The sequence below is a fragment of the Papaver somniferum genome, chromosome 1 (genome assembly GCF_003573695.1).
Source record: "Papaver somniferum cultivar HN1 chromosome 1, ASM357369v1, whole genome shotgun sequence".
NCBI lineage: Eukaryota > Viridiplantae > Streptophyta > Magnoliopsida > Ranunculales > Papaveraceae > Papaver > Papaver somniferum.
The window spans coordinates 196,674,858-196,692,202 of NC_039358.1; the positions used below are offsets into that span (position 1 = coordinate 196,674,858).

Genomic DNA, 17,345 nt, shown 5'->3' on the forward strand with positions numbered 1-17,345 from the left:
GCCACTTTATTCGTCCTTGGTGAAGCTTTGAAGGTTCCCTTCGCACCCGCTGCCCCTGCGTATTAACCTGCAATGTTTTAGGGATGTTTGCAATTTGGGAACGCCAAACAGTGGATGAACTCCATATGATATGACTATCAGGGCACGTGGTTGTAAACATCTCTTTTCCGTGCAGATTTCTTTAGTGCTTTGGAACTTCAAATTTCTTTTGCATTTGAAAGGGAACAATCAAGGTGTGATAAAAATAGAAGGCTGTTATTGGGGCGTCACCCTCCTTTAGAGGGGCTTCACTTGTATTCTTAGTGTCTAAAAAAGTGGTTATGGAAATATCCTTCACTTATGTATAAAATGTCTAGAATACCCTTTAACTAAAATAAAAACATAAAAACCTAATCTTTTCTAATCTAATCCTAAAATAAAAAACTGCTCCTCTTCCTTCCTTCATCTTTCTTCTCTTCCTCTCCTCCACTGTTAGTGCTACGTCTAGGTTCGCCAACCGTAATATTGGTTTATGAAGAACTTACGTCCAAGTTGGATAAATTCCAACCGTATAAATAGTTTGCATGTTGGTTTACGTTCGGGTTTCCTTAGTTCCAACCGTAGAATTGAATTTACGTCTAGGTTTATCTTATAGGCTAACCTAGACGTAATTGTTCCTGTATCTTTTGAGAGTTTCGCTCATATTGGATAACGTCTAGGTTTTGTGAATTGATTTTCCAGACGTAATTGTGTACGTCTAGGTTCGTGGCTTATTTTTTTTGGACGTAATTATCTACGTCTGGGTTTTTGAAGAAAATCTAACCCAGACGTTTTAGATTACGGTTGGAAATCCAAAAATCTAACCTAGACGTAAAACGGGTAATAAATACCCATGAAAAACATATTTACGGTTGGGTTGGGGAACCCAGACGTAATTCAATTTTTGTCTTATTAGAAACCAGTTACGGTTTGGAGTTCTTCCAAACCCAGGCGTAAAATTGAATTACGGTTGGAAACGAAGCCCAACCCAGACGTAATTTGCCATGAAAGTCTAAAAATCTGAAATTTTTTACGTACTTAAGCTAGTTTTGAGCGAAATTGAACCCATGAGAGATAGTTTAGAGGTGTACATGTTGATTTTCAACCATTGGTTCTTCACTTTGTTGATTTATTTCTTCAATTGGTGGAGATTCATCATCACTTCGTGGTAAACTCTCTCTACCATCTAAAAAAGTTCATCTTCTTAATTTAATTATTATTTATTAAATTAAAAATAACTACATAAGGGTTGTTTGGTCATTACAAAATTATTTGAGATAAGGGATTTTTAATATTATCTGTGGGTGATCTATTTTTGTCTTATTAGGTGACGCCACTCTAATGGAATGTGACGCCCCAATAATAATCTTCTAAAAATATTGTCAAGTCCAGTGCTTAATTTTCTAAGATTAAAGCATTGATACTAAAGAAATTTGGGGTAAAATCATGATGTTTGAAATAGACGCTCCTGGGACCTGGGTCCATTTCCTACATCAGACCATGTGGTGGTTGTAAATGTCTCTTTTCCGTGCAAAAATTTCCATTTCAGTGCCTGGGAACTTTAAGCTGCTTTTGCCTTTTTCAAAGGCGCAAGTGCGCTCCTTATACATGGATGTGAAATACACCGAACATTTTATTTATGACATATAATTACAACATTGCTAAGAGGAGTACGGATGAGTAATAAATTTCATATAAGACAAACATGAGCGGGATATACTTACGACCGGACGGATCCAAGATCTGTTTGTTATACTCCCTCAGTAGTCCCAAATTAATTTTGTCCCATTAATAGTTGACTTTATATCATTTGATAGTCATGTTTATATTAGTTATGTAAGTGTTTTAAAATACTTTTGAATGATATAAAACTTACGAATATCCGTGATAAGTATTTTTTGAGAGATAAATCATTTCTAAATTGTACTACTAGCTTAACTAATTTGGGACGGAGGTAAGTATTTTTTTGGCCAGGATTAAAAGCAATGATGAAGTGAAAAGAATGGAAAAAATAGAAAAAATAGCACACATGGGTAAGGCTAAGTCTTATGAGCTAGATTAGCAGAAAAGTGTTGCAGTTCAAAAAAAAATGTTGTCTATTTGTTAACACTATTTCTCTCTCCTAGCATTTGCTCTCATTTGAACTAGCAGGAGATAGTAGCGCTGAATGGTTCAGCGCCACAAAAATCACTTTTTCCTTGAATGATTCAGCGTTGGGAGATTTATTTTTTGATCTAACGGCTGAGATTGATTGCGCTGAACCAAACAGCGTTGGGCGCTGATGTGGACTGCTAATCTAGCTGTTAGGTTAGCACTGCCATAGGACTTAGGAGGTTGTCGTAGGTGACGTGGACTGCTAAACTAACTGCTAGATTAATACACCATAAGACTTAGCCTAAGAGAGTTAACCCCTCTCATGGGTCGGTCCACAAATGGGCATAGTGGTCTCATCTGTGTATGATAGTCAAACCGTAACATAAAATTAAACTAAATCTAGCTCAGTTTGGACCTGTCTTTGAATCTTATTCGTCTGGATCCGTCTTTCAATATGATTCATCCCAGTGAGGCGTTAGATCCTATTTTCCATTTTGTTTCATTTTTCTAATATCGGACTCGAAATCTCACTCGGCGCATATATTTGCACGAATCAAAAGTTTTTTCCAACTTTTACATTTGATAATTTTTGAGTCAGATATAATATTTTTTTTTTGATAAAAGGAAATTTCATAAAACTAGCAGAAAGAAATTACATTGTTTCCATTACATAGGACACTTGGCCACTTTTCCTTTCTAGACTTTTCCCGGTGTCTAGAATCAACATGTACATACACATTGTTAAGGAATTTTGCTAAATTAACCGCTAAACTATTACAAGACCTCCGAATATAAACGAAAGAGGAATAAACAAGAAATTTGTTGAACTCTAAAGCTTGGTTAAGGATAGCTTTCGAAGTCCAATTTACCGCAAAACTGTTCCTCTTCATGTTGTTTATCACATTCTGATTATCGTTAAGGAAGATTATCCTTTCATTTCCCCTGTTTCGAGTCCACCTTGTTGCTTCTCGACAGGCTCTGGATTCTGCTTCTTCTGCACTAGAGCACCAACCTGTACCACCTGTGAAATCAATAATATAACCACTGTTATTTACCTCAACAACCCCATATGCAAATCTTTTTTCCTTGTTATGAAAAGAAGCATCGAAATATATATAGGAAACTCCCTGAGTTCCATCGAAACTTTCATGAACACAATCTGGGTGAGATATATCACAAACAGACGAAGTATTCAAATTTTTTACACAACACAGTTTTTTTTCTCATATATTGTGGACTATCTTTCTTAATGAATTCAATCAAATCCTTAGGATTAGGAATAACATTTTCAAAAAAAACCTTGCACCTATATTTCCAAATATACCAAAGAACATAAGGAAAAAAATCTCTATTATCACCATCATCAAGCCACATAAGACACCAGTCTTTGTAAGACAGGTTGGCCGCAGAATAGAAGTTATGAGAGAAGGATAGACCTCTCCAAACAGCTTCATAGAAAACACAATTTGTAAATAGATGCTTAACACTTTCGATAACATAGCTATTACATAAGGGGCAATGTAAATCAATGTGAGTATGTCTTCCTAAAACTTCTCTAACAGGAAGACATACGCTTAAGGTTTTCCACGTAAAGATTTTAACTCTAGGCATTATATTGAGCTTCCAAATTCCTTTTCATTCCACAGGGGTATTGACATGTTTCCTATCACACAGAAAATTATACGCAGACTTAACTGAAACATACCCATCTTTAGTACCAATCCACATCATAGTATCTTCCTTACTATCAGGTTCAAGCAACCTAATTTTTTTGCTAGAATCACTATCAAACACACTCTGAATAAGTTGAACATTCCAACTACCTTCATTATCAATTAAATCAGACACTTTAGAAACAAGTTGTATGCATTCACTATTCTTAGGTTTAGGGTTTTCACCTTGTAGGAGCCATTTATCTGACCAAACTTCAATATTTTTACTGTTTCCTACCAGCCAACAATGGTTTTCTTTAATAATGTCTAGGCCCTTACAAATGCTAGTCCAGACCCACGACTTAACCGATTTCTTCTTATACCTAAGAGGATCAAAGTTTGGGAAGTATTTATTCTTAAGGATGATGCACCACAACTTATTTTCAACTTTTTTACTGAAATAGATGCCAGACTTCTGGTAATTAACCGCCTGACCTGAGGAATCAGGAGCGGAGCCAGCCCATTGCATGGGTGTGCAATTGCACCCCCAGCCCCAGCTGGCTCCAAAGCCTATTTTAGGCCCAACAAGAATTTTTTTTTATATACAAGCATATTTTTGCTTATCTGCACCCCCTTAAAATATTTTTTTGCACCCCTAGAAAATTTTTACACCCCCATCTCAAAATTTCTGCCTCCGCCCGTGTGAGGAATCACTAAAAATTCTAAGAGTGACCAATAAATTCCTAGCTTGAACTATAGTAGCAGTAGTAAACAGAAAAGAATCATTTGGAAAAAATAAATGAGAAACAAAAGGACAATTTTTATTAACTTTTATACCCGTAACCTTACCAGTACTTTCAGCATGGAAAAGAAGCTTAGAGAAAGCTTCCATGCAAATGATAAAGATATAGGGTGACATAGGGTCACCCTGCCTAATTCCTCTAGTAGGAAAGAATTTTTCCCCCGGGGAACCATTAACAAGCACATACGACGAAACAGTGGAAATAAAGTTATAAACTAAATCACAGAAATCAGTCGAGAAACCAAATTTTTTGAACACAAACATTATAAAATTCCATTCCATCATATCGGAGGCCTTAGAAAGTTCAAGTTTTAAGGACATATGGCCATTTTTTCTCTTATTGGTTTTCATGGTATGGAGTATTTCGTGAGCCACTACAATATTGTCTGTTATCTTCCTATTAGGTATAAAGGCAGATTGGTTCTGAGAAATTATTTTATCTAACATGGGCTTGATCTTATTTGCTATTATTTTAGTTACTATCTTATACATGGCATTACTAAGACTAATTGGCCTGAAGTCACTAGGATTTTTTGGCATTTTAGTTTTTGAGACAAGGGTGATGAAGGAATGATTGATTTTCTGATTGAAGCATTTGTCTTTAAAAACTTTTTGGACACAATTAACTATATCATCCTTAAGCAAATCCCAATGTTGCTGATAAAAACCAGGGGGAAACCATCTGTCCCCCCCCCCCCCCCCCCCCCCCCCCCCAAGCATTCATTAAAAATAGAGCATCTTTAATTTCTTGTTCACTAGGAATTCCTGAAATCTATTATTATCATTACCATCTATCAAGGGAGTTAAAATGTTATCAAAGATGGGATCAATATCATTTTCACTAGAACTAGCAATGCACTTGAAGTGATTAGTAAGGAGTTGACATAATTGCTGTTGGCCTTCAATCCATAGCCCAGTACTATCTCTCAAGGTGTGAATTCGATTGTATCTATTTCTATCATAAGCATACTGGTGAAAGAATTTTGTGTTATTATCATTTTCATTTATCCAAGTTTCTTTAAAATGTTGACCCTAATACACTTTTTCTATTTTATACCAATTTGCTAGGTCATTTTGTAACTGTTCGATTTTTACTTTTGTTTCTAAACTATAAGGTTTCTTGTTTTTATTTTCAATATTCTCTAGGATGCTAGAAATATTCTTAAAAATGTTACCGAAATCTTTCTTATTCCAGATTCTAAGTTGATACTCTAAATTCCTTAAAGTCTTAAACATGTTACTATTGTTTTCCTTACTTTCTGAACTGAATCTTCTATAACTTTCCTATAATCTTTATGCTCTATCCAGCATTTCATGTATCTGTAAGGTTTTTCCAATTTATCACCATTTGGCAGAGTCTCTAGAAGTATAGGAGAGTGGTCTGAAACTATCCTAGTAAGATACTTGTTACAGGATTTCGCGAATAATTCTAACCATTTATGGTTGACTAGTACTCTATCTATTCTCTCATATATGTGTTGGTTTCCAGTTCTTTTATTAGTCCAGGTAAATGGAAGGCATGTGAAATTAAGATCTACTAGACCTAAATGTTGAATACAGTGGAAAACATAAGCGAAACTACTAGTAGAGGGATTATTTCCTCCTTCTTTATCATCTTTATGCAGAATAAAATTCATATCTCCTATGATATCCCAAGGTGTATTCACATAACTAATACTTTTAATAAAATCCCATTGGTCATTTCTAAGGTTATTATCTAAAGCACCATAAATGAAAGTGATAAAAACATTCATATTTTCTTTAAAGACTTGGAAATGAAAGACATTATCTATAAAAGAAACAAGTTTAGCATGAACTCCCTGGTTCCAAGCAATGGAAAATCCTCCTGATCTTCCAATTGAAGGCAGAATAAACCAATCTTTTACTTTTAATCTTTTGAGAACTTTTTCTACTGTTGACATATTGACTTTTGTTTCAGAAAGGAAAATCATATCTAGATTATGGGATTTATTGAGAAATTGAAGGTGATATTGTTTTAGACTAGACCTAATGCCCTGAAGATTCCAGGATAACACCTTGAAGTCATACCCAGGATTTTTATCTTTCATGACCATATATGAGAAAAACAATCTCTCATAAAAATGCAGATAACTATTAATGATGCATTTTAAAAACAAACATAAGTATATGAACATGCTAGTAATAAGATTTTTAACATGGACTTTTTTAAAACTGTGTAAACTAGAAACATAGATCATATTTTCAAAACAAATAGCTATTAAGAGTAGTTTTTGATAAAATGGTAATAAGCTCTTAAAAGCGCAATTCAGAAATAAACAAATATGATATGGAATTATGATAGGCATAATTATGATAGGCATAAAAACAAACATGCATATAACAATCTTCTTAGAGAAAGAGGTACTGATAATTTTTTGTTCAAATGGACTATGGAAAAGCATATAGATTAACCAGACTTTCAAAATTTCAACATTCCATTCTAAACAGGAGCAAATTGATCTAGAATTTGAAAAAGACTGGCATAGGAAATTATACTTATTAGAAGAGTAGTTGTTAAGGGTTACCTCATGATTTGAAGTTTGTTTCATAGGGAAAGAGTTGTCAGAGCTAGCATAAGATTTGACCATCTCTATAGTCTCCACAGTCTCCTTATCAACCTTATCAGCTTCCTCTTCAATAATACTCCAGCAAAGAGCATTTTCTTCTTCATTTGTAATTATCTCAAGATTCTTTTGAGTTCCTCCAGCCATACCAACAATAAGGATGTTAACATTTCTCTTCACCATAACCCATGAGTCATCATTCTTCCTATCCATTACAGAGTATTGACTTAGAAGTCTACCAGTCTTCCTGTCTTCTTTTGTGTTTCATTTCTTTCTGACTAGATCCAGTGTTCTCAGCTATAGGATATTTCCCTTTTTGTAGTCTTCTTATTTCTGCATTTACTCTTTTTTCAAAGTTAGAACTACTCACATCTCCAAAAATTCCTCCAGACCCACTTGCAACTGTTTTTCTGTCACCAATAACACCCACTTCAGTCAACTTCTCATTATTGAAACTGAAAACATTTTCTTCATCCATTCTCCTCCTTTTTATGCCCCTTCTTTGAGTATCCTCTCTATCAATTTGACTTTCATAGATTCTTATTCCAACAGCTGCAGTTGCTAAACCCTCCATTCCATTATTGTCCTGAGAAGTCACATTTGCATGTTCCTCTTATTCATTATAAACAAACACCTTAGGACATTTTTTGTTATAAACTCCTCTTCTAGCTCTGTACTTTTCATCTGAATGGGAAGCATCAATATGCCAGCATTTGAAACAGGTACCATATGGAATCTCCATGAAGAAAATTTTCACCTTGATTGTTTCTCTGTCATTTGAATCAATAATTATAACTTTTACTTCATGAATAAGAGTTTTTCCTTGGGAAATATCTGCAACAACATGAGCTTGATACTCTCCTTGATTATTCTTTGGGACAATTAGAGTAAGAACTCTTCCAACTTTATCTGCCACCTGCTTTGCCACACAACCTTTTTCTACCAAATCACCTCTTAAGATGAATTTGATCCAGTAATCTTGAGCTGTAAAGTCTACTTCCTCCACTTTTGCTTCATTGTTCCACATCCTCATGGAAAAAAGATATCCTTAGACTCTGTTTGGTATAGAGTAGATAGCAGCAGCAAAATCAGCAGCATTTGAGAATGTGATGATGAATATCTTGGGGTCAGCAGTCTTTCTAACAATTATTCTGCCAGTTGGAGACCATGACATATTGAGAGAATGAACCACTTCTCCGTTCTTGAGACCTCTAGGATCATCATCCTTCTTAATTTCCTTAAAGATTTTAGCAATAACTCTACGAAATTTTCTGTTTTCTATATCCACTGCAACATTTCTAAGAAACTCCACATACTTCTTAACTGAACTTGTAAGAGGTTGTGCTTCATCCTCAATGATATCAGTAAGATGAGCAATGTAGTTCCTAGTTGGAACATCAGACATTTTAACCGGAGTCAGTAAAATAAAGAACTTATGGGTTTTTGTGTGAATTGTAAGGAGAGAGCTTGTGTAGATGGTTTTTTGGATCTTGTTTGTAGAGGTACAATGGAAGCTATGACTGGTGGGAGTTTTAAGACTAGCAGGCAGAGATTTTAAGTATATATAGCTATAATTTCTGGGGTTAAATGACACTTGTATGTTGTAGCAAGGGGGTGACAGAGGTTTAGAATGATTACTACTACATATTTTCTGAATGCATGTAATCTTATGACTGTATATTCTGGAGAAATTTTCCACTTGTAAATTACTTCTCACCATTTCTGAATTGATATGACTAAAGAATATATCAAAATTTTTATAAGAAGTACTCCTTCTCAAAACAAGTGACACTTGTAATAAAAGATCGTTATGTCCAAAGTTTTGATTGATATAGTCCCGGACATGGTGAACATTGCTGATGCAAGTTTTTTTTATAGAAGTATTCCCCAAGGAAAATCTAATTCTGAGAGTAATGATTGCTTCTTTATTATTATAATCTGAAATTGGCTTGAAGGGATTGTCCTTACCCGATAAGAAAGATACTTTACTTGCCTGCAAGGAAACTTCCTTTTGCTGACTAGGAGAATTCTCTAAACACTGTAGCAAAAAGCTCCTTCCCGGAAAGAAGCTAGTGACCGGAGATGGCCTCAACTGAGCATTAGCTCCAACTATGCTTTCCCTGCAGAAACAGAAAAGCACACAACAAAGAGTAACCAATTTAACTAGTATGTATTCGTTCATCTTAAAAAACAGAAAAAGAGGGAATTAAGGGACTCCTAAAAACAACCCCGAAAGGACTGAAAAATTAAAGGAATCAAGAAGAGCCGCAAGAAGAATTAAATAGGAAAATTTGACTAATCTAATAAAAAGATTTAAGAAAACCAGATAAAAATAGTTGGATAAAATGAAAATTGACTAATCTAATGAAACAAATTAAGAAACCGTAAAGAATTAAAAGGATAAATTGAAAAACCTAGATAGGAAAAAATTGGGGAAGAAAGCAAAAAAGAAACGAATGAAACCCCTAAGAAAAAACCAAGAAGAGGAATCAATTAAAAGAAACGAAAGAATCGAGGATAAAATTAAGGGAGGATGGTTCGATTTAAACAACTAATACAGCCAGAGAATCAGAAATTCATGGAAGAAAAATTAAAACTGGGTCGACTCAGTTTTATCGCCGATCCTCGGAGCCTCAATCCGCATTAGTTTTTAGTTGATTCTGAGCCAGATATAATGAGTTGTCTTTATAAAAATCTGATCCAGACGAATCAGATAAGTCAGAAAATTCGGATTCATCAGAGAGCATTTGCAAGTTGGCAAAGTGAAACGCTCACCCGTCTGAATGATTAATTTCTATCTGATTCTAAACCATGTGCGCCGATACTTATACAAAGACCACCATGCATATATACTATGAGAGTCTGTGGCCTGTGCAGCACTGTGCAAGTGGTAGATTATAAATGATTTATTAGAGAAGATATTCTGGGTATCCCGTGTACTTTGCTTAACATATGGTACAGTCTCCATCCTCTGCACTTAGCATAATGGTCCACATCTCAAACAAAATAATCCCTGGATCTAATTATACAATTACTTTAATTAATCACTCCAAATCTAATAATCAGCTATCTAAACTCTTAAACGGTAAACCCAACGTTCTTATTTGCATCAATCAAGGGAATCAAAATAAATAATCCAACGGTTTATAACTCATACCTAAATCCATACATCTCACTACAACCACAACTACCGCCTTACTTACGCCAACACCAATGAAAACGGAACATCTGTCCTCAAGCTTATTTCTGACGCTAACTATTCCACGTGTTCCTATATCAATGCCGGTGTATAGAATTTCTTGAGTGCTGTATGCACACTGGAACAATCAGAGAAAAAAAAAAAGAAAAAAAACGTTTCGGATTTTTAATGAAAAAATCATTAAAATTCAGTCACTCATTGGAAATGTAAATCAATTGCAGCCTCAATTTGTGCCTCTTCTTCATCTTCTTCCACAGACATAAATTCCAGTCTTTCAATCTTCAATCCAATCGGAAACCCCATCTCTTTATCTCTTTATCTTCATCAGAAGATAAAAAAACAGAGTGTTGATTTCAAAAAGTTTCAATTTTCACTTGTTTTTCCACTACTTTTTCTTAGGGATTTTTGATTCTGAAGAACAGAAGAAGGTTGGGTTTGTGTTTGATTGAAGAAATTTTCAATCCCTAGAAGAAGAAGAAAAATGGCCGAAGTTCAGACTCTGAGCGCCATTGATGGATACACGCAGCAGATGGATAATTCCTCCTTTTTCAGAAACTCCAGGTTTAGTGAAGATACAACAAATTCTGGGTTTGGAGCGGCATTTACTTTCTGTACAGGTGATTTTGTCCTCTGGGTTCTTTTGATTTTGTCAACCATTGGGTCTTACCGTAACAAGGGTTTGATCAGAATTTTTGGTGGATTCAGAGATAAATCAATTGATTTGATACATGGGTTTTGGTTATGGTTTGGTGTTTTTGGTTTATTCTGTTCAAAAATCTCATCTTGTTTGGTTGGGATTAGTAAACTCTCTAAAAACCCTAGAATCGAAAAATCTGAAAAAACCATTGACAAAACTGCTGAAATCTGTGAAGAAATCAATGAGAAATCTCCTGAAATCAGTGAGCAAGGAAAGAATGATGAAGATGGGGATGAAGAGATGAGTACAATTGAGGAATTGAAGAAAGCAATTGAGATTGAAAGAGAAGAGAAGAACAGAGCAGTTACAGAACTAGAGAATGAGAGAATGTCATCAACATGTGCGACAAATGAAGCAATGGATATGATTCTGAGATTACAAGGTGAAAAGAGTTCAATACTAATCGAAGCGAATCAATGTAAAAGATTAGCTGAACAGAAACAGCAATATGATCAAGAAATCATTCAATCACTTCAATGGGTTATATTCAAACATGAATCAGAAAGAAGTGTTTTAGAGAATCAATTGAAGTTGTGTAAGCTGAAATTGAGAGAGTGTTTGAAATTGGATGAATTGGAGCAATTTGAAGAAGAGCTGTTGAATTGCGCAAATGTGGAGGAGGATGGAGCTAGTACTGGATCGCGTGACACGGATTCTTCGTCTATGATGTAAGTTGTTTCGTGCTCTTTGATTGTCTCTACTGAACTTTGTTCTAATGATTGGATAGATGTTCATGCATATAACACATGATTAGAAACTCTTGAGTTCAAACTTGTTTAGACATATTGGAGTTTCAATTGATAGAAATGTAAATATGTGAAAAAGATGAGAATCATCGATTTTGGGTTGACACTGGATGAAATGATGATATCAATGGAAGCTTATCTTTTTGTTTTTAAGTGTATGCGTTTGTCTATGATGTTGATTTTCTTGCCAGAAATTGAAATGTTTGTTCTGTAAATTGCTGTAGTTGTTGGATTTGTTTTGGTCTATGCTATGTGTAGTGTGTTCTTGGGTATAAGATGTAGTGCCAGAGTTTTAATATGCACACGCTTAAAGAAAACGCGCATTGGAAGATAAAATGGGTTAGTTGTTGCGAGAAAAGCTTAGTGGTAGTCTTGTTTCAGATACCATTGTAGTTTAGCCTTAGGGGTATGCATCTCGTATGGTACTGTGAAAGCCTATTGGGCTTTGAGTTGATCTGGTTTGATGTATTCACACCATGAAAATTGAAGCATGAGATTAGGCATGAAATAACGATAGAACATAACTCTGCCATTATTAAAGTAAACACAACACAATACAAGTAATTTTCATATTACAAGTTTATTGGCACACCACACACTTGCTGCAATAGTATTTTTACTATATTAATAGTAACCCAACTTGAGAAAGTTTGGGTTAAATTCAGCAGATAGTTTATCCTTGGGGAGGTAAAATTGAAGTGTCTCGATAATACTCTTTAAGGTCGTCAGAAGCAGTAATATGCCTCCTGCGATTACTGCAATAGTCACCCATGGGCTACTGAAATATTTCCGTTTGATATGTGCTTTCCAAAAGTTCCAACGGCTGTTGTAATAGTTGTTGACCCTATCGAATGTTCCAAGATAATAGAATGGTCTTCCCAAAACTACCTCTCTATGAAGCCTGCTAAACATATCAGCGACTTCTTCGAAGCGACCTAGATTGTTTGTAACAATACCCTGATTGCTTAGGAACTCAACGTCTTTCTCGGTAACTATGAGCCTATCCATGAATAAAGAATAAGAAGTCACGTATTCTGTATATCGATCGGAGAATTGTTCATTTGCAATGAGATTTCTAAGCAGAGGATCAACGCGGGCGCTGATCGAAACAGGTGGAATTGTCAAAACTCCATCGTTGAAGCTGATGTCGAGGAAACTAGCTTCCGTAGGGCCCTTAACGATTTTGATTCCTGCTAGGTCCAACTGTGTCGCACTAGCCATGTACAGTCTTGTTGTATGGAGGGTCTTTGGTTTAGGTAAGATTATCTTGACTATCAACTTGAAAGTTGCTCCTAAAGCACGTCTCAGCGGCGGCAATGGTGGAGGGGCCTCGCCATCTTTGTTATCTGTAAGAGGATGAAATGTCTGTGCTAACTGATCGAGTAAATGCTTATAAGGGGTGTCTTCATGCTTATCTGCTTCTTGCATGTTCTCGAGAACAGTTTTATCTCTTGGGAAGTGGATATAATTTTTGAAGAAACCATAAGCAAGATAACCAATGGTTTTAGAATTTTGCTGTTCCTCCGATGTGGTTAATTTATATAGGCTTTCGAGAACAAACAAAGGAATCTGGTTTTCAAGGAGTAGCAAATCCCATGTAAGATTTTGTCTGCCCCATGGATTATGAGCTAAAGGATCCTCGTCCGGTGGTGGTTGTTCAACCCCGAAATGCTGGAAAAGCCCGACGATGAACAAGCCATCAATAACCAACATTTCTACAAATTCCTTGCTTTCCAGATGTATAGGGTCTGCATAACAGTCTCTAATTCTTTTTTCAAGCTTCTCAATAGACTCCACACACTTTTGCAGTAACGCTGTTGTTGAGTTGATATCATTCTTTCCCCTTTGAGTTAGAGCCTCGCTCATATAATACAGCTTACAGTCTTGTGTTTCTTTTAGATTTTCATCTCCGTAGTGGATCGGTCCGATTGATACAACCGCAGGTTTGTATACACTAGGACTGCTCACTTCCTGCAACTTCTGATGCACTTTGTAGATGCATACTTGTGATCCCCAAGGACGCGTAGGTGCTTTTAACTTGGGAAGTTTGGCTATCAAGTCGTCAACTACTAACGAGATGTCGTTGTCTGCCATTTGTACCTACACAACCACGGTAGATGAAACTAATTAGTAGTAATATGAATCTGAGTATTCTGAATTTATCTCTTCTTACTCGGTCGAGTAAAACCATCATCAACTCCTGAGAACTAAGAGCAGATGCAATGGCACTGCATGGGTTACATGCACCTAGTATTTAAAAAACACAAGCAGAGTAAGAGTAAAAGATAACAACTTGGAGAAAAGAGAGTTAACCTGAGAAGAAAAGAACTCTTTTCTGATCTTCGAAAAACAATTCGATACTTGATCAGATCAAATACGGATGTGCAAACATACAATTTGAAAGATCTCTATATATACTAATAGGTAGGAAGACCTACAAGCTATAATCCCTATCATCTTTTTAATTTTAAACATTTCTTTTCCTTTTATATCAAAAAGAAAATGATCTTGTGGATATGTTGGTCTATGGAAGTGAAGAACTTCAGTTAGCTCTGTAATGTGGAAATATGGACAGAATAGTACTTCAAGTTGGAATTATGATGATGGATGACCACGACATTCTTAACAACCTGTTTTCTTTCCATGTTTCACCTAAAATTAAAACCTTGACCAAGTACCCAGCCTATATATAGAAGGTTCGTTCTGAATGAAGGTCCAGAAAACAACCAAAAGAACCGTATACTCCCAATTGGGAAAGTGTAAATACATTTTGAAAAATGGTGGGAACTACCAAGGGAGTGAGCAAGAGTTTTATGTTAGCGGGAACAATTTTTAATGATGGAAATTTGTCCAAGTTATGTATACAAGGTGCAAGTGGTCATCTCAATCAGAGTTCATGCCTCCTAAAAAATTCCACAGTAATCCTAGTAAAACTCCGAGATGAACATGGACAGAACTAGGTTTGGGTAGGCCGAATTGAACAGTTATTACTTTGTGCTTTAATTGAACGAACTCTTTGTGATGATCATAACATTCTTAACAACCTGTTTTCTCTTCATCTTTCACCTAAACTAAAACTGGCTCCAAAATATTACATGTATGTGTGTGTCTCGTGTTAAATTTTACTTTTACTCATTGCTTGTTTGTTCCCACTGTCAATATATATATTTTTCTTCATTATCTGCTTTGTTTTGTTTTCCCACATAGTTTAAAGCTAGCTGGATGTAGTAATCCGGAAAAGCTTACAACAGTGAAACTATGAACACAATATTTGTATATGTTGTTGTCCTTGTACATATACATCATGGGATGTTAAATAGGATTGTATTTTGAAATAAGATTGATTTAGTTATCTCGTGAAGATGAATTTCTTTTTTCAAGATTTCTTCTTGGAAATTAAACTTGTTTATTCATGTATTGTTATATTAAGCTTGTTAAGCTTGAGAAAACATATACTATGTTATGCTTTGACATCCTCATATATATAAACATTGAAGTTTGAATTAACTATGAAAATTTATGTGGCAATATTCCAAAAACATGCTACAAATATTTATGGAATGGGATTAATTCTGTTTGACCATACAGGGAAATGCAGGGGAGCCACAGGAGCAAAGCTCGGACGAAGCTCCAATGGTGAAGTAAAACAGAGGGCTGCCTTGGATGCTTACAACTGGGCAGTGGAATTAGGATGCAGAATGGATTTTGAATCAAATTTTTGCCAAAATTTATCAGAAATATGCATGTTGAGAAGATATGATCTCTTTTCACTATGGATCACGATGAAAAGGAAGTTTTTGATATTGAAACTTGGAGCGGTACAAATGATAGAGATAATCACCTAGCAGTGAATTTAGCTATATATAGCTTTGGCTGTGATTTTGATGGGTCTTGGAACCAAAACACTATTAACAACATTATTCCGATTATCTCCGGCAATTTACTTCCCTGTACTGTTAGAATACACACTAATAATCATGTAATAGCTGTTTTAGACTTGAATGGTTTGGATGCAAACCTGGTGGGAACTGGCAGTCTGCGCAGCAGCACCAAATCTCAACAATTGTTAACAGTTTGAGGACCGCTTTCTCTTTCTCTATTATCTATAAAAAAAAAAGAATTAATATGCTTTGTCATCTTTGTATAAATTTTGAAGTTTGAATTAATTTCTATATATATATATTATTATATTGGTCATAATCGGGCTTCACTAAAATTCTTTGCATCCTATTTTAGTTAGTGAATTTTTTTCCTTTTAACCCTGTTGCGTAGTGTGTCGTGATTTTTGCTTGCCAGTTGGGTCGGATCCCGATCCAGTAAAGTGAAATTTTTGGTCCGTCATAGTTGGTATTAGTGACTCCGTCATTAGTCGTGATCATCGAATTGAGACTAGAGAATGACACCTGACATCTAAATAAGGTCACTTTGAGGTTGGTGCGCTTGTTTATTGGGCATATGGCTCAAGTATAGTATACTAGACAAAAATTAGGAGTGATCATTTGGCCCGTTATCCGCGGATATGACCTGGACCAAAAGTATTATTTTGGATGGATGTTTAGACCGTTTTTTAATACGTTGGATGAGGATGGAGTTTTTGAAATCAAACGGAGTAGGATGGATCTAGATGCGATTTTGAAAATTCGTTGGACATCCAGGCATGTTAGATTAACGACATTTATGTAGTGTTTAAAAGTTATATAAATAGTTTAGGAATATTGAAGGTTTTCGCTTGGTGACGGTGACACTGTAGTATTTATATAAATCATACAGGATGTTTAGGTTTTATAAGGTGTCATTTATGTTGGCTTGATTATTTATTATAAACTAGGGATTAACCCGTGCCGTAACGATACAGGCATAATTTTTATTTGATATGCATTTTACGGTGTTCCAATATTAGAACTAATACTTATTATTTGTCGTGTTACCCTTCTTATCAAAAGTAAAGAAAAAAATCGATTGATATCCGGTTTTTAGTCTACAAATCCTTTCTCATGTACCCAATATATGATTTTTTCTAGTCTGTGATACATGTGTATCTTCCTCTCTCCGGAAACTAGTGATCCTCAAGAAGGATTGAGGATAAAATTGTAATTTAAGGAAGGAATACTGATTTTTAGGCAGTATTCCTAGACAAGGTAATATTCCTAGAAAAGGAAATATACATGGAAAGTATTTTAGGAGAATTACAGGTGAAACATGGAAAGATAAGAGGAAGGAGAAGAACAATCTTATTAGAGAGATCAGTATAGAATCATTACATAGTTTCCCTTATATACAACCCTAGGAATCTAAATGGACCGCACATCCATGGGCCGTAGGCCCTGTAACACTCCCCTTGTGCGGTTCAATAAAAAAACTTTATACATAATACTTTACATATAGTTCTTCAAATATCGTTCTCCTTGATGACTTGTGCAGGAGTCCATTGCCTCATTAAAACTTTGATAATGGAAAACCCAGTGGGACAAAACCTTGGTACATCTCTTCACATCATGTTATCTCGTATTTTGCATGTAGTACTTCACATGTTGTACGATCCTCAAAGATCG

At 35.4% G+C, this 17,345-nt stretch overlaps 2 protein-coding genes across 2 annotated transcripts; one reads left to right on the top strand and one right to left on the bottom strand.

The window, feature by feature from the left end:
- Nucleotides 1–10,536: 10,536 nt before the first annotated feature.
- LOC113311109 lies at nucleotides 10,537–15,922 on the top strand. Its single transcript, XM_026559961.1, has 2 exons — nucleotides 10,537–11,715; nucleotides 15,382–15,922. The coding sequence occupies exons 1-2, from the start codon at nucleotides 10,832–10,834 to the stop codon at nucleotides 15,431–15,433; spliced, it is 936 nt and encodes a 311-aa protein (XP_026415746.1). The 5' UTR covers nucleotides 10,537–10,831; the 3' UTR covers nucleotides 15,434–15,922.
- On the bottom strand, nucleotides 12,290–14,236 carry LOC113311098 (UPF0481 protein At3g47200-like). Its single transcript, XM_026559953.1, has 2 exons — nucleotides 14,107–14,236; nucleotides 12,290–13,893 (listed from the first exon to the last, which is right to left on the bottom strand). The coding sequence occupies exon 2, from the start codon at nucleotides 13,885–13,887 to the stop codon at nucleotides 12,418–12,420; it is 1,470 nt and encodes a 489-aa protein (XP_026415738.1). The 5' UTR covers nucleotides 13,888–13,893; nucleotides 14,107–14,236; the 3' UTR covers nucleotides 12,290–12,417.
- Nucleotides 15,923–17,345: the final 1,423 nt, after the last annotated feature.

Excerpts from the sequence above, each read along its gene's own strand:
- LOC113311109 (XM_026559961.1), top strand. The coding sequence starts at position 10,832 with ATGGCCGAAGTTCAGACTCTGAGCGCCATTGATGGATACACGCAGCAG. Across the intron at positions 11,716-15,381 it reads ACGGATTCTTCGTCTATGAT|GGAAATGCAGGGGAGCCACA; the intron begins GTAAGTTGTTTC and ends TTGACCATACAG.
- LOC113311098 (XM_026559953.1), bottom strand. The coding sequence starts at position 13,887 with ATGGCAGACAACGACATCTCGTTAGTAGTTGACGACTTGATAGCCAAA.